Source organism: Lytechinus pictus, chromosome 4 (genome assembly GCF_037042905.1).
Source record: "Lytechinus pictus isolate F3 Inbred chromosome 4, Lp3.0, whole genome shotgun sequence".
Classification (NCBI taxonomy): Eukaryota; Metazoa; Echinodermata; class Echinoidea; order Temnopleuroida; family Toxopneustidae; genus Lytechinus; species Lytechinus pictus.
In genome coordinates this window covers 30,086,562-30,114,418 of record NC_087248.1, presented here as the reverse complement: position 1 = coordinate 30,114,418, position 27,857 = coordinate 30,086,562, and the positions used below count along the sequence as shown (strand labels likewise).

Below are 27,857 nucleotides of genomic sequence, written 5' to 3'. Positions count from 1 at the left end.
AAAGAATCCCTTGTTTCAAGAGCGACATTTTTTAGAGACCTTTGAACGTATAGTATGAGGTATAGAATATGGCAGGGAATGGAGGTTTTTAATGCCAATGGTACCCCCGGCCCCTTAACATGTTTAAAATGTTACGAGCAAAGTGGTGACCGGGGAGATTTTTTTTAAACTGAAACCTAGCATATTCGAAGCACTTCCGAAAAAAATAAGTTAATCCAAACTGTCCACCTTTTTATAGGCCTCATCAAATTGGATATTCGACATGCAGAAAGCCTTCTAAAGATTATGATCCGGGATTGTTACCCTGTATTAGATGCATATCAATTTCCTCCCCCAATATTTTAACAAAGTGAAACAAATGATAGAAAACCTATTCAAAATGAAAAAAAAAAACAAAAAAAAGCACCGGAAAGCACAATAAAACCATTATACTTAACATTAGAATACTACTAATTGTCAAGTTTTCGGCGCTCTTCATGTGCAAAATTCTGTGTTAAAGTTTGGATATCTTTTTAGCCCGGCCTTTCCCTATCCCAAACACCTATACATCCCCGACTCTTAACTACCTTTTGAATGATTTTAGCTTCGGTCAGGGAGATTAGAGCAACCGAATCATTTAAAAGAAACATACCCAAAAGAATGACAAAATTTCAGAGCGTCCGGATTTGACGAAAATAAGAAAATCTAGAGTTAAAACTTCAATTAGTGGCATTTTATAGTAGGGCCTAATCGTTTGGGGTGAAGTAGGGAGATCACTTTGAAAAAAAAGCTTGGCGTGATTTTCTTGCTTCTGCTGGGGATCAATGACCTCCTACTCGCACTTTAAGAAAGCATGGATGTATTATGTATGTAGATGTTGTTTTGCGATAGCGAGGCTAGAAGATGATCGAATTTTAATATTTAAAAGCTTTAATAGTATATAGAGCACTTGACGACATGAATGGAATGTTACATTATGACATATATACGCATATAGGGCCTATATATTTTTTCTTTGTGGTCGAAAATTTTTGGGGGCTTTATTTATTCATTTTTTTTTTTGGGGGGGGGGGGCTTAATCCCCAAAGCTCCCCCTATATAGAACCGCGCCTGCCTTTAAACATATATTAAAACAAAAAGTTTATTTCATCGTTCAAAGAATTGTAATAATTCTGCATCTAAATCTAAAGATTCTCAATAATCCTTCGTGTTGGTACATATAGATTGCTCATACTTTCACGTTTGTAATAATTGATATGCATTTCAACTGTTTATAAATAATAAAAAAGTGAGTTCAAATAAAAAACCATAGAAAAAAATTAAGCAAAAATATTCAAAGAATTGTCGCTTTATATTCGCTCGAAAGTCAGATACATAAGCTTCCATAACTTCATATCTTCTTTAAAGTTCACCGACTCTCTTTGATGATCACTGACTCTCTTTGAAGTGCACTAGCTGACTCTCTTTGAAGTTCACTGACTCTATTTAATGACTCTCTTTGTATCTACACTGCCTGACAGTAACGTAATGAGCCAACAATTTTGAGGGGGTCAGATTATGATGTATAAGGCAAAAAATTATATTAAAAATAAGTTGCAAGCGAGTGAAGCAATTAAGTAAAAATTTCGACATTAAATTTTCATGACGAAAATCAAATTTTATGTTAAATAAATGAATTAATTAATCTATATATTCATTCAATTAATTTATTTATTCATTCTTTTTTAGGGGGAGCGGGGGGGGGGGAGCTTGGGGGCAAGCGCCCCAAGCCCTCTCCGCCAATACGCCATTGCTGCCTGGTATCAATAGTTTATCCGGGAGTCTATCTCCAATGCTAACTAGGGATGCCCCCGGGGGAGGGGGCACTCGACCAAAAAAGTGGTAGGGGTGTGCCGCGGGCGAGACAAAAAACGGGGGCCTTGGAGCGGGCTTATTTTAAAAAGGAGGGTCCTCGGAACGGGCTTCGGGACTACAAATGTTTGTGAAAACGGGGGTACTTGGAACGGATCGCCATGCAGCGTGTGAGTGCGTATGCATCCCTATGGAACGGGCATGCGTGCATGATGCATCTATATACCGCGGCCTCCGCCGGGTGCGCTCGCGCAGAGGCGATGGTCGGACAGCGCTCTGCGGCCGCTTTTCACCAAAATTGCAGCTCATTGTAGCAGATCAATGCGACCGGAACGGCGTAACGAAAAATATGCAAAGCATTGGAGCGGATTTCTTTCTTCTTTTTTCTCGATAAGAAGAAAATGCTATGCTTTGGAGCGGCTTTCTTTGTTCTTTTTTCTCGATAAGACAAAAATGCTATGCCTTGGAACGGAAATTTGAGTGTAAAAATGGGGGTCCCCTCAGCGGCACATACCGGTACCCACTATGCATTATATACTGAGTGCCCCCCCCCCCGGATGCCATCTCAAAGCGTTTTGTATCCCCGGGTTTGTATCTCATGGAAAAGGCACTGACAAATAAATATCAATCATTTTCAATGGTAATCGAATCCAAGATTTGTTTGGTCGTTCACTTCATCTCACTCTCATTTGATCTATAGTGAGCATCGATGCACGTCATTAAAACATGTCAATCAATCAATTACATATGCGCTATAATACGCATGCGCAATCGGATTATCAACAAGCAAATTCGCGATCACTTGAATACACCGCGCGCACGTAATCTTCGTTTAGCGATAATACCAGTTTTATCGTTAAAAACGCGACCTTTATTCCCATTCCTGCAAATTACTGAGCCATGATGTGAAGCCTTTGTATTTACTGTTTGTGACCAACTATCACCCTGGATAAGCCGAATTCTTTCGACTACTTGGACTGTGTTTAGACGGTGGAGACTGCTGCACTAGGGAAGCCTTCAGTTGCGCTCCCAGAGGTTGTGCGTGAAGGTGAGGGTGAAGTTTTGGCAGAGACACAGAACTTGCAATTACCACCACTCCGCCGAAGTTCAAGGCGAGGGTCTCGTTCTCGGAAAGTTCGCCGAGGTTCTCGCCGTGAGAGCCAAGTTGAAGAACAGAAGTCGGATAACTCGATTACCGGAGAATCTGAGACTATATCACGGAATCCTAGTGGAAATAGTGTTGCCAGTGCCAGTCGTGTAATTTTGCCGCCGTTATTACGATCCTCGAAAGTTTCCCCAGTACTAGTACAAACACAGGATAGCGGAAAAGAAGTTACCAATATGTCGGGTTTAGAGAGAAAGGATACAACCTTCGAGTTGAAGTACAGATCGGGCAGCGACCATGGCCATGGGCCTGGGTTTGGCGGAGATAAAGGCTCGCTTATGATGCCAGAATACAAACCTGCAGCTGCAGATGAAACTGTTCCGACTGCAGCAGTGCTTAGGCATTGGGAAAGCTCAGAAGATCTTGGAGTAACACTTCATCAGGTTAGTATTGAACTTTTGGAGTGGATGTAACTTTCTGTTATTTAGATCTAAAGGACAAGTCTACCCCAACAAAATGTTGATTTGAATAAAAAGAGAAATATCCAACAAGACAAGCATAACAAAATAAATCGGATGTAACTAGGAGATCATTTGGGTGTGGAAACGACCCACAACGAACAACAACAACAACAACCTAAAATAAGAAAGTTTATAATATGACATTTTAAAGTTTTGCTTAATTTCACGGAAAGAGTTCCATATGCACCCCCCACCAAAAATAACAAAAGATTGTTGAGACTTCCGGTTCGTTCACTTCAGATTTTTCTATCATTTTTTTTACTGTTGCTTACCTTAGTTGGCATGGTTGGGACTCGAACTCACCTCGGTTGATCTGCAGTCAAGACCTTTCCCGCTATGCTAGCGAGAAGCGCTGATACCGGAAAGGGTATTTTTTTTACGATTATCAGCCGATAGTTCGACTAGTCTTGACTCGCAGACCCTTTACTGACTAAATAAACCGATGTCTATGGACAATTACACGCACAAGATCTCGCTCGAAATTTGACGGAATAAAGCCATATTTTGGTATGTATTTCCACTTCCCCATCATATATGTTCGATATTAGGCCTTTAGGGCTAGATATATTATTCTGAACCTTCAGGCTTCTCCATGTTTTTATTTTCAATTTTAGTGGGGGGTGCATATGGAACTCTTACCAATTTCACAAAATAGTGTACATGTAGTTGAGGAAAATAAAATACAGAATAATTAACTATTTAAACAAAGAGACTGGATCTGTAGTGTTGTGTTTGTGCATGTGTATCTGTGCATTTCTATGTCTTTATTAAAATAGTCTCTATTTATACTTCTACTTCTACGATGATACTCGGCAGGATCCATAAGTCAGGATGTAGTGCTAAGGAAATATCTTGGGTGCTCATCTGCAGTGCATACTTGTTGGTGCTTTTAAAACATTGTGCTGTTTGTGCAAGTAAAAATATAGTTCCTTGGTTTAGATGTTGGTTGGAAGCACCCCCCTGAAGGCCTCCAATGAAGGGGCATCAAGGATGGTTTTGGGAAGCGCATTCCACGTAGTCACTGTCCTGGGAAAATAGGAGTTCTGGTATAGTTGGGTGCGGCATGGAATAGCCAACAACTTCTTTGGATGATATTGCCGAGTATTGCTGGCAATCATAGGACTTAGGAGCTGTGTAGAGGTCTGCATTTATTGCTACCATCCTGTGTTGAATTTTGTACATGAGGTAGAGCCTAGAGGCTTGCAGTAATGCAGCATTTCTCCTCTCCAGGCTCTCCCATTTAAGTTGTTGGATCATGGCAGAGACGCTGTCCATACGATGGTATCTCTGGAGGGTAAATCTTGCTGCTCGCCTTTGTACTGCTTCCATTTGTGAGATGTGCTTGTTTGTGTGAGGGTTCCAGATTGAGCTATGTACAGTATTCCAGGTGTGGTCTAACAAGACTGAAGTAGGCTTGTTACCTTTGGCCTTCCCGGCCCACCTCAAAGTTGTTGCTACAGGAACATGATATTATTCAAATTACCGGTAACTTTAATAAAGCTAACCAATGAAATTACAGAAAATGGAAGAACCCAACTGAAATGTAGGTAATCCAATTCATAATATATACATGTATAAACTAATAGTGGAATAAGGAGATGAAGATGATAACAATGTCTAGGTGACTGATTATGTAATAATGGAAATAGAAGGAGTGAGGTGAGGGATGGAATGAGTATACATTGTAGAGCACCTGCCACCTGAACAGAGAAGGAATGATGATGTTAAAAGAGGAAAGGAATTCATACTGCAGTGGTGAAAAGAAAAATTAATGCAAATGAAATCAAGTCTAGACAGAACAGAATTGTAAAACAGCTGGCAAAGAAAGCATAATAAAAGAAATAAACAATTAAAAAAATGCCAAAATAACTATCCTACATAACTTAGAAAGAATATTATTAAAGATGGTGATGGAAGAAACTATGGAATTTTGATGACTTTTAGCATAGGAGAGAGGATGATCAGGAAAAGTACAAATCTATACATGTATGTAGATTACTGTTTCAGAACCTTGTTCACATTACAGCTCTACAGTACTAGATTTTCTTGAAAACTGTAGAAGTTTCTGCAGCCAAGTTTCCAGGTTGGTGTTTCATAAAGCTGTTCATATTGATGTTTTATAAGAGCGACTTCAAGAACGACTTGTGAACCTTTCATGCACCAGGTAATCACCAATAAACATTTAATGGTGAACATCATTTACCACCGAGGATCACCAGTTGTTCACTGAGTGTTAACTTTAAATACAAACAGCTTTATGAAACACCCACCTGGGGCCCGTTTCATAAATAGTTGCAACTGTTGTAACTTTGCCATTATGGCAACTACCATAGTAACCTAGATTTTGATTGGCTGCTGAGCCCTGTTACCATGGTAGTTGCCATAATGGTAACTACCATCAACCTTGTGACATACACACTGAGAGTATACAGAGGAGATCATTTGGGTGTGGAAACGACCCACAACGAACAACAACAACAACAACATAATGGCAAAGTTACAACAGTTGCAACTTTTTATGAAATGGGCCCCTGGTCTATCCTGTACACGTATAGATCTATGTTGTCTACAATAAAGACATCCATGTACTGAAATAAAAATCAAGGAAATTGACATGGCCAATTTTGAGAATACCGGTACATGTATCTTTGGAACAAAATTTAGCTATGAAAATAAAATGATAAAGACAAAATTAATAAAGAAAATTCTTTAATGAATGGGTGGTCTAATCTGTCCATATAACAGACTTGTAACCTAAAAGAAATAAAAACTATTTATAATAAAGATATACCGGTACATGTAAATACACATTGTAAAAAAATAGATAAAAAACTGTATTAATAGACAGAGTTTAGCTGTCTACATGTATGTACATGTACAGTATGTCCATCTAATCCAAAAGAAGAGCCCCCCCCCCCTTCACCACCACCCATGAACATCAAGTCATGTTTACTACATGTACGTGGTCCATGCCTACAGTATGTACATTGTATTAGTGGGTGTGTCACTGTCCATCATGCATAATCTGAAATCCTGAATACATGTAGTGTTGATGATGGTGTCCTTCCACTGCACATGTAGTCATGCACTGAAGGATGTACTGTACATGTAGCTATTATACATACATGTACACATGTCCAATGCACAGTACATACATGTATATGTACATGTATAGCCATGGAGGTAGATGTAGGTGACACTTACATGTACACTGTATAGTACAATGATTTACATGTAATTCAAGCTTGGAATGGATTTGAAAACATTTAAATCTTTGGATAGTTTTTGTACACTGTACTGTACCTTGCAACCATGTATGTGTGGCTTTCTATGATGCAATCAATTTGTAAGATTTTCTTTGAAAAAAAAACCCTTCAAATATAAGTGGGTAGCCTTTTGTAACATTAGTTTAATAAACTATTATAAGGAAGTACAATGAGAACAGTGTCTACACTCTAAGTATGTTGCACTTGAGAAGTTGTCATTATTATTGTGAATTGTGAAATTTTTAAAGGCAGTTGTCCATGTACATGTACAGTACATGAAGGCCTATGAATGGAGTACCTATAATTGATACTGATTATATTTTTAGAGAAAACCTTAAATGTGGATCATAGTCAAAAGATATTAATTTTCATAGGTCCTACAGTACACTACAGGATCAGCTGCATATGCCATTCTTCAACTGTCAAGCTCAGTGGAAAGATTGAAAGCTGAAGGTTTCTTCTGTCATAATTGGTGGTAATTACAGGATATTACTGGTAGTCATTCAGAGGAAATCAGATTGATTTGACTAAACACTTGTACTGGTATGGAACGTGTATTTGATTTTTAGTACACGGTACACTGATCAGTGATCACTCTATATTGTCATGGGAGCAGAGTACATTTCCGTTTTACATGTACAGTGGTGTGTACATGTACATTTATACATTTGTACATTATGCTTGAATCATGATACATGTACTGTAGATCAATGAAATTGCACTGATACCTGAAAAAGTAGAATGTTTTGTATGTTCAATGATGGTAAACCCAATTTTCTCTCAAATGTTTCGGATTACAGTAGCTTTTGGACATGTACATATGTCTCTCCCATGTTTCATAGATGCAGGCTAGATGTTACAATGGAAAACACTCCGTCCCTCGGATAGGACGTTAAATGGAGGCCCTGTGTAGAGGAGAGTCACCACCTTTGCATGTTAAGAACCCACTGCACTATTCGTACATGTATAAGAGTAGGGGGAAACCCCGATGTAGTGGTCCACCTGCATTCCCCCCAATCAGTTATATCGGGAGGAGAGACCTGCGGGTCATAGTGATTCAGTTCGCTTTTCGCCTCCCAGGCACAGGTGACGCCAAACAAATAATAATAATAATGTACTGTATCTTATAGTCAATGAAATCATTGTCTACTTTTTTAATGAAATTCCCCCCCCCCCCCCAGGGGTATAGGTGTGCCTCCACTGGATTGCAGGAAGAACATAAGGGGGGGACTTGACTACATGTGTACAGTACAAGAAACCATTTGTTTTTTTACTAATGATTTTTCATATGATTTTTTTTTCTTCTAATTGCTGCATTTAAAACTGCAGATCTTGATCATGTACAGTACATATATATGTGTTCATAAATTATGTACAGTTTATATACATGTAGGGGTCTAAAAAACTCCTACATACTTGAAATAAAGGACAAAAGGACAATTATACAAAGTACATGTACATGTATCTAATATACAGTATAGCAGCCTATCAGACATTTCTGGATCAAATTTGCTCAAATAAATGGAGAGTATTTCATAGTAATGCTACGGTCACAATACCATATGAACATCGTATAAATTTTTTTTAATACATGTATAGCAATAAATGGTATTTATAAAATCGTTTTGAATGGTGTTCGATGTTTGTAAAGGTACATGTACAGTTATTTTTGCCCGAAGCAAATAACTAGTCAAGATCATATTGTGAACTCGATTTTTTTTTCCCACTCACAAAGTGGCCCAATATTATTTCACCTCTTCCAGTACTAAGTACTTCCAATACTACAAATAGTACTGTTACTACTACAACTATTAGTACTCCTACTACAACTATCAGTACTACTACAACAACTACATGTATTAGTACTACTACTTCTACATGTACTACTACTACTACTACTACTACATGTACATGTACTACTACTACATGTACTACTACTACTACTACTATACTACTACTACTACTACATCTACTACTACTACATCTACTACTACTACATCTACTACGACTACTACTGCTACTACTACAACTACTACTGCTACTACTACTTCTACCATTATACTGCTCCTACTACAACAACAACTACTACTACCGCCACTAATACTCATACTACATGTACTACTACTGCTACTTCTGCTACTACTGCTACTTCTGCTACTACTGCTACTGATATAATAATGATCCATATTTTATAGTTCGAAATAGAAATGAAAAATTGCAAAAATTCATTTGCCTTGCTTTTGTTTTTACTTTTACTTCTTGTCTCATAATTCTGATTATCATCACTTTCCCTTTCAATAGCTTGCTCGGGACGGAGATGCTATAACATTGAAGAGACTGATAAATCAGATTAGTAAGAATCGAAGGAGAACTTTAAATGCCCTTGATGAGAACGGCATCAGTCCTCTGCATTATGCTGCCAGATATAACCACCTTGCAGTCGTCAAGATGCTTGTTGACAGTGGCGCAGGTAAGCTGTGAAAAGTGTGAATTGTTCCTATTAAATTATAATAATAATTATAATATCATCAACATTTTACAAACATTCAGGAAAAATATTATTTCTTTATACATGTAATTTCTTATATCATTACTATATTTATTTTATTTCGGGGCTATTTTTCAGAACCTACATGTACATGTATGTATTGACCAAATGTTCAACATTGGGGAAGCTTTAACATTGCAGTGAATGGGCATTTTCCAGGGCTCCGGGACCAAATCGCCCCAGCCCCTGATAATTGATATTTAATAACCGTTGATTTAAGGACGTTCCACAGTTAAAGTGAAATCCATGTCATTTTCACCACACTTTGCACATACTGTAGATACTTTAGAACCTTAATATTCGAAATATGCAAAAATTAACATAGGTCCATGTGCTTGATTTTTTGCTATAGAACTTCAAAGTTCACCCAAATTGATGTTCTTAAGAATTGCGCATTCAAAAGAATTTGGCATTTTTAGACCGCCCAAGATTACTACAATGAGTTTAAACCTGTATTACTCAGTCAAAACACATGAAAAAGTCATCATATTTCGCAAGAGAGTTAATAATTGTATCGTTAGAATGGAGAATATATTTATAGTGCTATTTGTTTGCAATTTTAAGTTTAACAGCACTGTCAGTTCTTAAAAATGGCGTAAAAGATAACAAAATCCCAATCTAAAAAATGTGAAATTTCAGTAACAAACTACAAAAGTACAATAAATGCTGCACTTTATTCAAAATCCATGTCATTTTCACCAAAATTTGTAGAGTTGTAGAGGAAGGTATACCTAAGAGGAACAAACACTAAAAAATAGGGGTTCATGTGCTTGTTTTTAAACTATCAGTATTTTTATTAGAGCAAATGTGCTTTTTAAAACACCAAAAATGCGCCGAATGCTTTGTATCTATGTGAAGAAAAAATCAAAACCACTCTACCATTTATTCAAACTCGGGGTAATATTCGTGATTCTTGGCAGCACTGCAGAGTAAAGTATTTTGAAATTGTAGAGAATCTTTTTTTGAATGGTCCATGGAATAATTCAATTTTTTAGCTTCATGAAATAATGCATCGGATCTGCAGTTAAAGTGCAGAAGATGAGAAAAATCAGCACATACCTGCAGCTAATTAATCACCTGTTCATCCATTGTGACGTCAGCGCGCAGAGTGTAAACTATGCGCAGATCATAATGCGCACAAACATAACTGTGGAACGTCCTTAAAAGAGTGCTGCATTATGACCTTTCTAAAGGGTTTTTTTTTAGAAAGGAGATAATTCCTAATGGGTATATGTACCTTTTTACTCACCTTGGTCAAATGGGGTAAATGTGTGTCCTGCAAAGTAGACTCCGTATTCAAGAATAAAAACATTCTAAAAATTCCCCATTACATTTCAGCTGTAAATAATAAAGTTACACCTGGTACATGTACATAGGGATTGAAAATAAATATGCAGGCCCAAGGTCATCAAAGGCCAATGCTCTGATATCTGGCCTTGATGCCCTTCTCATTGGCCTGGAAATATGTTATATGCTTTTCACACTGCACTTTTTTCCTTAACCCCAAGAAATTGGTGGTGCTAAGAGCTGCAGTGTGAAACAAAACTAGTCTATTAAAGGAGAAGTGGGGATAAGCATTAGCCAATCACAGAAGTTGAAATTGCATGTTAATTGCACTCTGTATGGTAAAATCATCAATATTCATGAGCTGTGTGACAGTACGGGGTTATGGCGTTAACCCCGGCTAGTCAAATAGTATGGGGGAAGAAAGACAGTGTGAATCCATAAAAAAGATAGTGTGGGGTTTAGATAGTCCGGGGTTAAAGATAGTTCTGGGTTAAAGATAGTACTGGGTTTAAATGCAGTGTGAAAAGCAATTAGGGTACTATTGAGTAGTGCATAGTATAACTCTTGATTATGCTTTATATAATAATAATAATAATATACAGTTCTTGTATACATGTAGCGCATCACATTATGAATAATGTCTCTATGCGCTTCCAAAGGACTTGGATATTATTACCCCAGCTGTAGCTTGGCATCCGTAATTACTAAGATTACAGCGCACACACATATCAAGGAATAAATTCCTGCCAGGTACCCATTCACCTCATCTGGGTTGAGTGCAGCACAATGTGGATGAATTTCTTGCTGAAGGAAATTACGCCATGTCTGGGATTCCAACCCACGACCCTCTGTTTCAAAGTCAGAAGACTAATCCACTGGGCCACAACGCTCCACGATGGCTTCATGATTCTGGATTTTCTGACAATTCTGAATGTTTATGACTTTTTTCCCTGCAGATGTAAACGTGAAAGGAGAAGGGGGTATGGTCCCTCTTCATTTTGCTTGCAAGTTTAAACATTCAAAATATGCTGGATCACTAGATGGAGATGATTCGGTAAGTCAATTATTGGCTTTTTCTTCTTTACTTTTTTGTTGTTGTTGATCAGTCACTTAATCAGTCAATCTACATTTAATGTTTATTTGTAGACATGTGCTTCCAGGTAATAGAGTCTTTACAGTGATTTTACTTTTGTTTAATTACCATTTCATTTTGATGCGCTTTAATATTTTTTTGTTCAGCCTATAAATACATGTGCTGTATGTACATTTTATTACCATTTTTTTGCTCTTTGTGATATACAGTGTTATTTTTTATTCTAAAGGGATGCTCCAGGCCGAAGATGATATGATTAAAACAGATAAAGAAAAATCAGACAAACAAAACACTGAAAATTTGATCAAAATCGGACAAGGAATAACAAAGTTTATAGGGCATTTTAAAGATTTGCATTATTCTGGTGAAACGGTTCTAGGCATGTCTTCATGAATATTAAATGAGCAAATTGTTGATGTCATATCCCCACTTGTTGTTTTGTATTTTATTACATTATATGAAATTATTAAGTTTATTCAGTTTTTTTCTACCAAGAACTAAAAAAAATGGACTGAAAACTGATTTAATGCATTAGATATACATTGCTGCAACTTTTTATTCAATTATTATATAAAGGAGACACACTGTCCACACATGTGTGAAAAAATGAAACAATTTTGATTTCATGTAATAACATAAGTATTAAGGAAAGTGGGGATGCGACATTATCAGCCCACCTAATGAATATTCATGATGATGTGCATAAAACTATTTTAATAAAGTATTGCTAAACTTAAAAAGTCAGTAACTTCGTTATTTGTTATCCAATTTTGATGAAATTTTCAGCATTTTGCTCTGTGAATTTTACTCTATTTATTTAGATAGAAATATTTTCAGCCCGGAGTACCCCTTTAACTAAGGCAACTTGTAATGTATGTATTTACATTTTATGTATGTGCTAATCAGAAGAAAGCAACTATAATGTACATGTACACGGTATGGATGCAAAATACGATAAAAACAATCATAAGACGGGGTTTGAAAGCGAAATGTTCATGTATGCTACGCCTGAACAGAGCACTTTCAAGACTTCATGCCCAAAGCAAGTGCATTGTGAGTTTATCATACATGTACCTACTTGAATTTTTGGCCCATTATCTATTTGGCTCATTGTGCATTAACTATTGATTTTAATAGTGTTGGAGGCCCTACTACAGTATGTACATGTAGATGAGATATTTTTAGCACTGATGCCATTCTAATCTTCCATGAATCATTGCCACATTGTTTACAATGCTCTTCTATTTTGAATTCTTATTAAATTGCTCTGGTTTTTAGATCGTGATAATTGCACTCTGATATTGACATTATAATTTGATGAATTTTATACCAAAAACCAGATTTTAAATCTCTGACTGGGAATTTGATAAAATTTTAGAAACAACAACAACGAAGATTTACTATTTTAATCCTTTATAAGTATGTACATTGTACATTGTACATTCATCTTTTATTGGGCAATAAAATGTTGCATTAAAATCATGTACTAAATGTACATGTATTTTGACCTACACCAAAAACTCAATGCATGAAAGTCTATCAGATTGGCTAATCTCAGGCCTTGTACTGTACACATGTACATGTACATGTACCTACAGTACCTGCCAGTGAAAATAAAGAAAAAATCTCTTAAATGATATCTCTTGAATTATTATTCTTTATACTGTGTTTACATGTAGGTACAGGGAGGCGTGGTGCAATACTTCTGTATAGGGTTGAATTCCACTCTATGGTTCTGATTATCAGAACCATAGAGTGGAATTCTTTTATTATCTCGGGCCTATTTTTAGATTCTGTGGGAGGCATAAACTATAAAGCATAAACACAAAAGTTCATGTTTTACATGTTCACATGTACTGTACTGTAGGTAGAAAAGAATTATTGGATTTTGTTTACATTGTCACATTCTTACTTCATGTACAGTATACATGTATGTAGCCAAGGGTTACTACATGTACTGTACCGGTACCTCTACTTTAGATACAAAGACTGTCAAATCAAATCTGTTGCACATGTATATATCAGTGTCAAAAGAGTGAATCAAATGCAAAAAAAAATAAATAATAAAATCCGAGTCCAAATTTTGTACATTTGATTCTTGGATGAAAATCAATTTTGATTTGCATAATTCCAATTTGCAAAACAACCAGCCCCCCAAAAAAAAGAAAAAAGAAAAAAAGATGGGTACAGGACAACTCCACCCATTCTCAGGAATTTTCCGCCGGGGGGGGGGGGGGGGGGGGGATTTGGCCCTAAAGATGTACTGTGTATTTTGCAACTTGATGATTTTTTTTGTGTGCATTGAGAACACAGGAATGTAATGTACGTTGTAGGGTTAGAAAAGTTCTAATAAAAATGAGAATATTTGTACTTTACCTTGTGCCTATGCTTGCTCATATAATTATAAAATGTTTTCATCAAATACATATTTGTGATAAACTTACATGTACATACATGTACAGTGGATATTTCCTTTCAGCTTTTTGCTTGACTTATTTTAATTTGCTTTTTTTGTTTTGTTCCATTTTACCTTCCCCTGTGTTGTGTATGTGTGCTTGATGTTTATTTTTCATTTTCAGCAGACGGGCGAAACTCAAAATGATGAGGTAAATTACATGTACACCTGTACTCTTCAAATCATCAGTCACTTTTCATTGCAAATTATTATTATTATAAAAAAAAACCCACCATATTCTGCTCCATTACAGTATTCACTTCAAGCACATCATCTCCAAAGAATAGAAGGGCATGGTTTTTTTTTTTAATTTCATTACGCATGGAATGGCAAGGTTTGCTATGATAATAATAGTATGTACAGTACTACCCTGTAGGCTGCGAAAGTCTAGTACATGCCTTGCAATTGCGTCTTGGAACTCTATTAAGGACAAGTCCACCCCAACAACAAGTTGATTTAAATAATAAGAGAAAAATCAGACAAGCATAACACTGAAAAGTTAATTGAAAATTGGATGTACATGTAAAATAAAGAAATAACATGTATGACATTTTAAAGTTTCGCTTAATTTCACAAAACAGTTTATGCACATCCTGGTCGGTATGCAAATGATGGGACTGATGACACCACCCACTCACTATTTCTTATGTATTTTAGGGTGTGTTTATGCTTCCATTGCGAGGACAGAATCAGCGTTTTCAAACGTCGATTCAAAACGCTGATCATATACTTGGTTCTGGGAGTGCTGTTTATGCTTCACTTTTCAGAGGCGAAATCATGAACTCCAGTTGGCTTCGCATCGTAATTTTCGTTGAGCAGGAAAGCGAGGTCAAATTGGGCGCGCCCTTTTTCGAAAGTTTTTTTTTTCAGAGAGTTGTTATGGGGAAGGTACGTTGACTACATGTTATTTAAACATCGAACAATTTCCGATATTTTAGTCATTGCATGGAGCTACTTGACATAGCCATATATTTTCCACCATGGTGAGGATAATAGTGAGAAAAAATAAAGAATATTAAAGTATACATAATAAAATAATAAAACATCTATTTGTTTATGGGCATCTGGCGATGTCTCCTCATTATAACTCATGTTCCAGGTTTTTTTTTTGGTAAATCCCTCAACATTCATTGTGATGACAAATTGGAAGAGTAATAATAATGATAGTACTTATTAAAATCAATTATCACACATGCAAATGTAACAAGGGAGATGAGAGGTAATTCCGAATTACATGCGACCATGGAGCAATGCGATTATGCGACTGTATTTGCCCGCGGATTTTCATCTCACCGGAAGCATGCACCAAATGACGTCATTTAAACACGTTTACGATCGTGGTTCTGTTTATACTTCCCCAGAAAGCCTGATTCTGGTCAAACGACGTTTACAAACGCACCTTTTTGTGAGTTTACGATCGGCGTTTTGAAACAGCGTTTAAATGAAAGTAAGCATGGACGCAACCGTGTTTTGGACTAATCACGTTTGGAAACGCTGATCCTGGCCTGAAAAGTGGAAGCATAAACACGGCCTAAGTATAACAAGATATATTTTAATTTTCTCCCCATTGTCATGTGAAACAAAGTTTATTCCTCCCTGAACATGTGGAATAACTCTAGGAATAACCATTCTTTTACATTTTGTCACTCAGTCAAGTCGGTAATTATTATCATACATGTATCTTTAAGAATTGAAATATTGTATAATTCAATTAAAAACCACAAGAAATAGTGAGTGAGGGGTCACATCATTGACTCTATCATTTGCATACATACATGTATATCACCGAGTTGTGCATATTACATGTATATTATGTACCGTACATGTACAACTGTTTTGTGAAAAATGAGTGAAACTTTCTTATTTTTCATCTGATTTTGATGAAATTTACAGCAGTATGCTTGTTTGATTTACATGTATCTACATGGATATTGATTCAAATCAATATTTTTCTAGGGTGGATTTGACCTTCAATATTTGAATTCTCCCCAGATAATGGATAATGTACATTCATTGTGTGTGTGTGCATTCCAGGATCTGATAACTGCACATGTAGTGTACCTGTCAAGCGAGCTAAAACGTCATCCTGTTAGAAGCACTTCATGCATTTAAAAGCAAAATCTTATCATTCTAATTGATACAGTACTTTCATCATGGGACATTGGGACATGAAAATGGAAGTTCTCCCATGGAAATCAAATATTAAGTTGGTCTGACTTTAATATTTTTCAAAATACCTTCATGTATTTTGTAAATAGTATTGAAGTGCTTCGGTTCTTTACTATTCATGTAAGCACGAATTGACAAATTGAATTTTAATACTGTACCTTTGCAAAACAGACTATTTTAGATCAAGTTTGAAACGGAATAACAGTTTTCCTGAAGATACAGAAAAGGCTTTTTTTTTAAAATGTAAAATCGTTGTGCCTACATGTATTGTACAGTATTTGGTATCAAAGGGGTATTCAGTGTACTGTACAATCTCTGTGCAATTTGCGTAGTGGAAGGGCTTTAATTGCTGCCTTCTAATAAAGATACATGTAGATCATTTAATAGGACAATGACATTGAACCCCCCCCCCCCTCCAGCATGAACCCAGTGCTTTCTGTATGTAGCGAGGGAAGCAAGCGATAAAATTGCATTTTTAATACTTAAATCAATTTTGTGATGGATTTTGAAATGTTTAAAACATACATATCAAAATTTGATTTATTTATCAAAAAGGCTATTTTGGGCTCGCTTGCTTCCCTCGCTCTTAGCATTTCGAAATTAATTTTGCCCTTTAATAATGTTATGTCTTGGCCCTACATATAAAACTTTAGACTCATTATGCCACTGACCTCCACCCAAACTTAAATAAAAGAAAAAAAATCCCTCACATTACCATTTAATTTTCCTTCATTATACTATATAGACAGAAAAAAGGAAGTAAAATTTTGTTATTGTTATTGTATATTTTATTATCATTATAATTAGTATTGTTATTACATGTATCATCATCATCATCATCATTAGTAGTAGTACAAGTAGTGAACTATTTTGTTATTAAAGCTGAAATTTCGCCAAGTGCTGCATTTATTCAATTATTTCTCTACCAATGTACACCCGCACAATTCACATGCACTCATCCAAGAAGATAAATAGCTGAAGGACTTTGGAATGGTGTCAATTGTCTTCCTATGGGAGGACAGTTTTTTTAGCCTTTTTTAGGTGCAAATAAAAGTCTGAATAATACTACACACATTGTCCGGAGGTTTTATAGCGTAACAAAGAAAATTACACAATGCAGGCGTTGTTCTTTCTCTTTTTAATAGTTGACACTCATGTCTTCACTGTGACTGTATACTGTCTACTGTTTGAGATTAATCAGCAACTTGCTTGGCATACAAAGATATAAAAAAGGGAGAAAATATTTAGCAAGTTAAATTTCAGTTCAATAATTGTAGATGTGTTCATGTACAGACGTTCTATTACACTTTACTACCTTTTTACACGTAATTCTTCTTGTGCAGTCACATGCATGAAATCAAATTGAAATTCATTTTTTCAACCAATTTGTTGCATTCACCTTGTTGGTATTGAAATAAATATACAGAAATGGTCTTAACATTGTTTATAGAAGTTGGCATTGACGTTATTAAAAAATATATACATACATACACTTATGGGTTTGCTGAAAATCTGCCAATGAAGAAACAAAAGTTTTGAAATCTTCTGATGTTACGTGTAAGCAGCTCCCTCCCCCATAATTTTTAAACACATTCTCAGGTACTACATGAACAAAATAAATATGATCTCGGCAGAGGCTGCATGAATGTCTTTGCTGTTTCTTCGCTGAACATACATGTACATACATAAAGCACCTGATGCAGTCGGGGGGCCAGTCAAATATATTGCTGTACACACGCGTGACCAAAAAAATGCGTTTAAAGGGGTGTTTTTTTCAGTTTTGGACGCGGTCCGCGCGTGGACTCGTTAAGGGTATCAAGAACACTGATTTTCAAGAAAAAGGGTGGTTTTGAAAGACTGGTCAATGGTCAATCACGGGGTCAAATGCACTGGCGTACCTAGGATTTTCCAAAAGGGGGGGGAATTGGAGGATATTTCGTCCGCAAACAAATTTGACAAGCAAAAAAAAAAAACGGTCTTCAACCCCCCAAAAAGGAATTCTTACCAGAAAAAGAATTAAAAAAATGTCTTCAACCAAAAATCAAGGATCTCTTACCAGAAAAAAAATGACAAGCCAAAAAAAAAATTAAAACATGTCTGTTTAATTACATGTTTACATTACAAATTATTTATTTGGCTTCTCAAAAGGGGGGGGGGCACGTCCCCTAGATCAGTTGTGACACGTCAGGGGGGGGGGCAGTCTGCCCCCCCTTAGGTACGCTAGTGGTCAAACTTATTTAGGGTATGTTTTTTCCCCAAAAGCTTTTTTTTTTAAGACTAGCCAAATGTGATAAAGGGTATTTTTTTTCCCCCAAGCTTTTTCCCCGAGCTCATAGTTTGGCGACAACTTGTTTAGGGGCCAAAATGTGTAAAATTAAGCCCGTGTAAAACTTGTTTAGGGGGTTATTTTGCACACAGACAAAAACTTGTGTAGGGGGTGTTTGGAAATCCCTTGGTCACGCGTGTGTACAGCAATTTTGACTGCCCCCCCCCCCCCCCCCCCGAGCAACCACTGCCTGCACACTCCAGTCTTGCATTTAGTTGTTGTTTATACTTGTTTTCTTAATATTGACCTGGATTCTGTCATTTCGGTGCAGGTTTTTATTACCAAAAAAAATTCCACCAGACCAAGAAAAAACTATTAAAACCAAGACTGGAGTATACAGTATGTATGTACAGTCATGTAGGTCTTGACGGCTTCACAGCCGTTGTTTCAACATACGTTTCCATCAATTCCATGTGTAGTATTCTGCATCAGATCGATGTTTCACAACAGCGTCATACTGGTAAAGCCGAAGACAAAAGCTGCAGCCTGTGAATAGATTATCTAGGCTATCATAAACCAATATTTTATTTTTGGGGGCTGGATATTACATCTACGGGGCAGTAGATATTGCATCAGAAATTCAAACTTTGAAAGTTAATTTTGATTTTTCTTCCATGGTGTTTGTCAAACCTTAGCAAATTATATTTTTCTCCATTCTTCTTTGGTGAATATTTTCTTTCTTTAATATGCATCATGGAAGTTTGGTGTACTGTACATGTTCGTTGTATGTTTTTAACATACAATGTACAATGTAGTACATGTTCTCTGCATCTTTGTCTTCCTGAACCCCCCCCCCCCATGATGCAGATATAGACCTGTGCATGTTTGTACGTTTGCCAAGTACACACGTAGTCAATAGTACTAGTAGATTATTTATTCCATGCATTTTATAATAATTCCAAAGTGCCATGCATTTTATGATAGTTCCAAAGTATCACCTTTATTCAATGTATACTTGTGCAGGAAAAATGCTCCTTTTAGAATGCTGGACATCATGCTAATTTCTCAAAATAATGCTGGGCATGTACAGGTATGTACAGGTATGTAACACTGTATGTACATGTACACAGTCAGTGTACATGTGCATACATGATACAGTCCTCAAAAGGTTAAAAATGCAGGTATTGTACCGATAGAGGACGCCCAGGTCCCCTGCAATGCCAAGTGATATGTTTCCTTTTTTTAAAACTGTTCTTTGTAATTTTTCTTCCTTTCATTGTGTCTATAGCAATCTCCAGTGTGGATTTGGCACATGAAAGGGGTACACCAGGCTGAAAACAATACACATCGTCATGAATATCCATTTATAGGTGACCTGCTGATGTCACATCCCCGCTTTCCTTTTTCTTGATATGTTATTTATTTGAAATGAAATCATAATTATTTCATATTTTCATACATGTGTGTACATGTAAATAGGTTCCAGCAATGAATATATTAAAATGCAATTCACTTTCAACCCAATATTTCTTTTGCGCTTGGAGTACATAACATAATTCAATGTAATGCAAAATTAGAGCAAGTGGGGATATACATCACAGTTACTGAAATAATGCAAATCCTTTTAAAATGTCATAAACTTTGTAAATATTCCTTCTCTGATTTTGATCAAAGTCACCATGTTTTTCTTTATCTGTTCAAATTATATTTTCAGCCTGGAGTACCCCTTTCATACATAGCCAATATTGCTGGTCCGATTTGTTTCATGATTTGTTAGATATTTGATCAGCATGTACATGTACACAAGTTCGGTATATTCAGAATTTGATTTTGCTTTAATGTTACCATTTCTGACAGAATTGCCCTGAATGAAACTGCTACAAAATTTCATCTATTTTTTTTATAGACACAGACATACAGTGTATAAGTGTTAGAATGTCTTGTTGATAATTATATGTACATGTATATGTACTGTACATTGCACATAATGTTAATTTTACATTGGCATTTTAGAGAATCGTATTCACTACTAGTAACTCTATCTTTCTGACTTCTCTCCCCCATCCCTTATCTTGATCAACCAGACTGTTGGCAATGGAACGGAGGAGCAGCAAGAGAGTGTTATCCTCTACCTGGAATCCAAAGGAGCTGATGTGAACAGGAAAGACATCTACGGTGTCACCCCGCTTCATATGGCAGCCATCAGGGACAATGACATAGCAGCCAGTGAACTACTCAGTATCAAGACTATACAAGTCGATGTGAGTGAACTTGGCTTCTGAATTCTGTGGTTTTGTAGTGTACAGTAGGTATAATTTAGTCTGCAGGCACAGACCCTGATTGAAACACACAAAGACTAGCATGTATACAAAACTTGCTGTTTCATTTCAGTAAGCGAGAGGGCCTTCAGTACACAAGGCATGAGTAGGCTGCAATTCAGACCCTTTACTCGAGTGAATGGTTTTGCACAGCAGACTAGGTGTAAGTGTAGCCGGGGGGGGGGGGGGGGGGGGGGGTCTGTAGCAAAAAACAATGATATACAATCTATCAAGCAATATACACTGTATACTCACATTCACATATTAATCTACAGGTATATGTATACATGTACCAGTACTTTATCCCAAACACAAAACATAATTCTGGAAAAGAGAGAGAGTACTTTAGCCTTGCTATGTGTACAAGTTTTATACTTTTTATATTAAAAAAAGTGGAGCCGGGGAATTAATGAGTTGGTATTTTGCAATCACAGTTTTCCTGCTGTACGCATATGTTGCTCAATTTATGTACAAAATGAAAATATTCTCCAAACCTTCCCTTCAATATGTACATGTATGTTTCAAGTCATCAACATCACTCAGTCTGTCACTTTTCCAAATGTTTAAATTTGGCATTGTCCCAGATGAACGGGGGACATTGGATTCACTTCATTTCTGCCCTACATGTATACCCCTCCCTCCACTTTTCATGATTCGGTGCACCCCTACCATCCCTCCCACTTTCCTTCTCCTTTTACTTGCTCCTTCCATGTCCCCTCCTTGAATTCAAAAGCCCCTCTCAAAACATGCTCTAGTATCGTCCCTCTGCACATGCCATACCAACATACACTTTCCTTCCCCAACTGGTCCCCTGTTTCTTCCAACATCATTTGTTGAATGTAAAATGAAGTTTTTAGTAGGGACACCACTCAGAGTAGGAGCTGTAGATACACTTTACATATGGTTACACTCAAGGAATGAAAATTCTACAGGTACAAATTTGTAAAATGTATGTGCACAAGCATAAGATTCAATCATGAAAAAGTTTTTTTGTCAATGTGAACATACAGTACAGGCCTGTGATAGACAGATGATGACACCACTGCACATGGCCCGTACCCACGGCAGCAATACAATCGTAATGTCTATAGACTACATTTAATTATGAAAATATGTTATTTTTGTCACTGTGAACATACAGGCCTGCGATGGACAGATGATGACCCCGCTCCACATGGCCTGTACCCATGGCAGTGACACCATCGCAGCCATGTTGATCCAGAAAAGTTCACAGCTGAGAGCCACTGATGAAGAGTCAGGGACTCCATTGCATGCTGCATGCACAGAGGGGCATCTGGACATTGTCAAGCTCTTGTTTGAAGCAGGAGAGGGACAGGGGCTTCTTGAGCAGGTAAACCTGTAGAGCACTGTTTTAAGCTATTGAAATACTTGCATCTGATTGGCTAAGAGCATGTTTGTCAGTCAATATTGCTGACTTATAATGCTTTGTGAAATGCTCCCTTGAGTACGTACAGTAGATCTCAGTGCCATTTTATCCCTCCTTGGGGCTGTTTTCAGAAATAATTTATGCAAAACTTTATATGACTCAATTACCATTTCTTTTGCGAAACGAAATACTCCATCTTCCTCTGAAATCAAAACATAATGGGAGTGCATTCCTACAACCCAAATCAAATGCTATTAAAAATATGCATATAATTTTGGACCATGTACCAAGTACGTCTATAACAATCTACCAAGATTGGATGTCAGCTTTTGCTAATGGAAATCAAAATGATTGAAAACGCCATCTGGTGTTCTTTTGGTGTATGTCAGTATACTTGTCAGTTATACCCAAGGACCAGTTGAATGCAGTGTTATGTTGTTGGCAATGACATTATCAATAGATACTACTTTATAAACATTACTGAACAGAACAAAGGGAGTTGAAGTTTCCTCTCACTTTTAACCATTCAATGTATTGCATGAAAGATTTGTTTTGAATACAAGAAGGCTGTATATGTAAACTGTATTTAGGTAAGCCTTTAGTATGGGATAAAGTCAGATTGAAAAGGAAGAAGATAAAGGGTAATCTTTCATGGAGCATCCTGTCATTCATTTTAACTGACAATTCCGCTCTTAGCCAATCAGATGCAATGATTTTGGTAGCTTATAACAATAGTATTAGTGATAAGCCCTGATTATTTGTTTTGTGAAATGCTCCCAAGGTCTTGGTCTGATTTCCTTATTACACCATAGAGAATAATGCAGGAAGTCACCCTGTCTTCCTGGAATGATCTAATGGGGGTTGCAAGAAACTTGCAATCAATCAAGTCATTTTCATGTCCTAAAATCAATCATAAGTCTTGCAATTACGTACAGTGTATAGTTTAAAACTGGCACTCAATGGCTGTTTGGCTTTAAGAATTTCAAATTTATTTTAATTTTTTTGTGTGGAAGAGCCGGGGTGTATTAGTTCTGACTCTCGCCTTGTAAACAGAGGGTCGTGTGTTCGAATCCCACCGCGGTCTAGCGTCCTTTGGCAAGGCATTCATCCACACTTTGCCACTCTCGACCCAGGTGCTAAATGGGTACCCGGTAGGATGCGACAGATATTGTATGTTTGAATTTGCCAGCGCCATAATGAGGCTATGATGAATGCAAAGAATGCTCCCCAGGGAGTGGAAATCGTGTACTTTTCGTGCGGAATCGAAATGAATCCAATATGATCGGGTTAATAATGTGCTGTAAAGCGCTTTGAACCGTTCTGGGAAAGCGCTATATAAAAATTGGCTATTAATTATTATTATTTGATACTTTTAAAATTGATATATATGTATCAATTGTAAACTTGCAATGGACATTTGCTAAGTACAGGATTTTGTAATATTCAGAAAGCCATATTGAATCATGTAATGCAGGTGAGACTGCCATCTAGAGGCATTCCGTTTGTAAGTTAAACCTACATGTATTACTTTTTATCTGCAGATGTTGACTGATGTGAATAATGACAGAAGTACACCCCTTCATCTCTCTGTGGACAGTGGATACTTTGAAATTGTGGAACTCTGTCTTTCAAAAGGTAAATTAAATAAATTATGGCCTCTAGTATAAACTCTGGTTTGAATAAAATTCTGGTCGAATGGATAGCTGATTATGTTGAATTAAAAAAAATAATCTTGTATCCCAAAATTTCTTGAAAGTAAAAAGTGAATTTAAATATGGAGGAAACTGTATGAAAGCGATTGTGAAAGGGATTGATACGATACAAGTAACAAATAACAATGAAAAAAATTATCTGTTGCTTATTAGTACTAAAATAGAAATTAAGAAAATAAGTATCCTTTTTGATATATATCGCTGTCGCTGTTGACTATGAGAGGCAGTTCTGAATATTCCAAAATATGTTTATGGTAGTCCTATTAATCTATTAAAATGGGCTGGTAAAGATTCCTGAAGTTTAAGTCCACAATGCTGGCGATGATGAACGTGATGTTGAAATGAGATGGGCGATCACAGTCACCGTATTTAGCTAAAATTATCAGTGAAGATAAATTTGATAAACATCGATTGATCGAATCGTTCGAATGGCTTGCCGCCGATCGCTAATCGATAAGCAAAATTTGCACTGTTTGAATGTTCGGCAGATCCCGATTCGACACTTGGGATAACTCGAATACTCAAGTAATAGTAACAAAATGACAAGATAACAATGATAACATTTGTTTTTAAATACTTAAAGGAGAATGAAACTCTTGGAGCAAGTTAGCTTTTATGAAAGCAGAAAAATCAAAGAATAAGATCAACAAAACTTTGAGTAAAATAGGACTAGCAATAAAAGAGTTATGAGCATTTGAATGTCGAGATCACTAATGCTATGGAGATCCTCCCATTGGCAATGCGACCAAGATCTGTGATGTCACACACGTACAACTCTCCCATTCGGACACTGAAAATATACCCCAAAACATCTCTTTTTGCTCATTCTAATCATATGACAAACGATTCATCAATGATATAATGTTGTGAAACCTCTGTACTTGTCATCTCATAAAGAAAACACCTAACCTTGTGACAGACTCTATAAAAGTGAGAATATAAGTGAAATAAGTACTAAAGTAATGAGGGAGTTGTACGTGTGTGATATCACAGATCTTGGTCGCATTGCCGATGGGAGGATCTACATGGCACTAGTGATCTCAATATTCAAATGCTCATAACTTTCTTATTATTCATTCAATCTTCCTCAAACTTTCAACAATATGTTTCTTTGATTTTTCTCTTTAATATGGATTCAGCTAGTTTCAAGGGTTTCATTCTCCTTTAATAATAATAATAATTGGCATTTATATAGCGCTTTGTCAATCTACGACTGTTCAGAACGCCTCACAATTATTATTTCCCGGTCACTGGATTCATAGCATTTCAAGCAGCCTGTTAGGCGCAAACTTGCTAAACCAACCACAATGACGGTTGTTACCCAATTAGCACTACGGTGAGAGTGGCAAAGTGTGGATTGACGCCTTGCCAAAGGATGCTAGACCATGGTGGGATTCGAACACATGACCCTCTGATTACAAGGCGAGAGTCAGAACCGCTACACCACGGCGCTACCACGGCAATAATACTTAATACAGGTTTAAAAATGATGTTACCAAATGTAATTTGTCAAAAATGAACAATGATTGTATCACATTCACAGTTAAACACCAACCTGAAAGAGGTCCGAAAATTATAATCCCATCCTGCCTTGCCCTTGATAAACAATGTATGTTGTATGCATAGGTGTATATAATTCTATGGTTGCATGTCTGTGTGCTTAAAACAGAAAGTACACACACAAATAGCTGACTTGAGCCGATATGTGATTGGACATTCGATGGCCAATGAAACTTTAGGAGATAAAGAAGAAGCCATGTGCGTTCCCATTATTGAAAGGTAATAGGAAAGGTGACTTCAGAAACAAATTGACCCCTCCCTATCTGTGTGTGTGTGTGTGTGAGAGAGAGAGAGAGGGAAAGAGAGAGAGAAAGATAGCGGTGGGAACGAGAATTCTTTTCATATTTCAAAACAATGCAATCTCCAATCACACAATCAAAATAACATTCCAACGTGCGCCATCACCCAATTCCAGTTGTCGACTAGTCTTCCAAAATAGACCCAGTTATAGGTTTAACCCTAAAATGGCCGGGGGGGGGTTGAATCAACCCCCCCCTCAACATTTTCTGCGATCATTCCGCCGCGCGAAATTTTTTGACCGCGCCACTCACAGAGTTTATACTTTGAAGTCTCGCGCATCTTTTGAGACCAAATTTGCGACGCCCGGGTACGCGGTTCCGAAATTACGCAACATTTTGTAAGTGCATGTCAGACCAAAAATTGTTCCAAAACGTGATTTTGTGTACAAAGTCAATGCAAATTGAGTTTTCTCATCTTATTCATAAAGATATGATTATTTCTACTTTAAACAGCTGAAAGCAATTGATTTTAGCATAATTATGCTTCAAAAAGGTTGTGCAATAAATCTGGTGAAAAAAACAAAGAAAAACAAAAGGTTGAAAAACAAAGAAATACATAAGAAATTCATAAAACAATAAAATACATGAGAAATTGATTTCCAAACCGAAGTTTTTTTCAATTGCCATTGTTAAGAATGCTACAAAGAATATTTTTACCAAAAATTAGCATTCTAGGAGCTTTATTTAGTGAATTAGAGCAAAAAGTATGATTTATGCATAAATTAGCATAATTAATTCCTATAAAATAAAATCTCATTATTTTGGAAAATTTTACCATACAGCCTTGTAGATTACATCGCACACTACCAGCGTGCAAATTTTTGCGGCGCTCACGCGATCGGCGGCCGAGATCTCAGGGGGGGGTTGAATCAACCCCCCCCCGGCCACAGAACAGCCAAAAAAGCCCGGCCTAGTTAGGGTTAAATGATAAAAAATGTAATTTTGAGAGGTACTATTAATGAAACAAATTTTGCAAAATATTTTTAATTTCGTGGGCTGTGCCACAAGTGGGGGTCGGGGCATGGTGTGGACAATGGATGAAATTTTTCCATAAGTAAAAGGCACCACATGCGTGTCCGTCTCAAAGAATACTTCATGAATGAGTTGTTTACAGAGATGTATATTGGACCCAAGACTGTCGGCTGATTCATTAATATGCAGGGGTGTTGCACTTGGAGGGATGCATAATACAAGCATTGATTTAGGAAAGATTTTTCATTGGAACAATAAAGTGAAAGTTTTAATCTTATTTCATATAGTTTCTTTTGAAATAGAAATCAAAGAGAGGGGGGAATAAAAGGCTTACTTTCATTTATGAGGAACAGACAATACTTTGGGAGGTTTTCATACGTAGGTCAACTATTGGCTTAGAAGACGTGACTCCCGACGAACAAACTAATGATTCAATTGTTTTTTTAGGAAATAATCGAATGGTAAAATTGATATTCGTCCCAGGCCTCATGATGATAAACAGTTTATTTTTATAGTAATCCATGAGTTAAAGAATGTACTCTATAATGGGTGGTTGATGAGAATGAGAACTGAGAGTTCCTCTTTTAAAAAAAGTTGCAAACAGTTGATAAAATGAGAATACATGTAGATCCACAGAAGTGAATAATGTTGTATTTCACATGAGGTAAACTCAATCTGCAGAGAGATAAATTCTGGGCTCTGAAATTTTAAATTCTGTTGTTCCTAAATGATTTCCCAGCCTTTTATATCAATTTTCAATATTCCAGAAACTTCTAAATCTATATGTGATATAAAGAACGTTCTCAATTCTCCTTGACAGTTCCACTTCTAGAATGACAGGCTTAGTGAAATTAACAATGTAAACAACATACCTAAATCCTAATATCCTTTTTCCTTGAGATTACCAGTTCCTAGTTGTACATTTCTAAATGCTGATAATTCCACTGCCTAAATAAATATGCCTACTTTCACAAACAATGAACAGGAGTGTTGTAACAATGCTTTAATAATTGAGACACCTACAATATTCTAGTCTATTTAAACAGACTCTACTTGTAGTTTCTTACAT

At 36.6% G+C, this 27,857-nt stretch overlaps 1 protein-coding gene across 5 annotated transcripts in view; it reads left to right on the top strand.

Annotated features, from left to right (window-relative positions):
- The first annotated feature begins 2,506 nt into the window (after window positions 1-2,506).
- Window positions 2,507-27,857, top strand: part of LOC129258652 (transient receptor potential cation channel subfamily A member 1 homolog) — a 59,999-nt gene continuing 34,648 nt past the window's right edge. For 2 of the 5 annotated variants that reach the window (XM_064098801.1, XM_064098798.1), the window contains exons 1-7: window positions 2,507-3,378; window positions 9,024-9,192; window positions 11,514-11,611; window positions 14,230-14,256; window positions 20,625-20,801; window positions 22,000-22,209; window positions 23,787-23,880. In XM_064098801.1, coding sequence (XP_063954871.1) covers window positions 3,172-3,378; window positions 9,024-9,192; window positions 11,514-11,611; window positions 14,230-14,256; window positions 20,625-20,801; window positions 22,000-22,209; window positions 23,787-23,880 — 982 coding nt within the window. In that variant the 5' untranslated portion in view covers window positions 2,507-3,171. The remainder of the gene's footprint in view (window positions 3,379-9,023; window positions 9,193-11,513; window positions 11,612-14,229; window positions 14,257-20,624; window positions 20,802-21,999; window positions 22,210-23,786; window positions 23,881-27,857) is intronic. The other 3 variants (XM_064098803.1, XM_064098802.1, XM_064098799.1) reach the window with 2 other exon arrangements.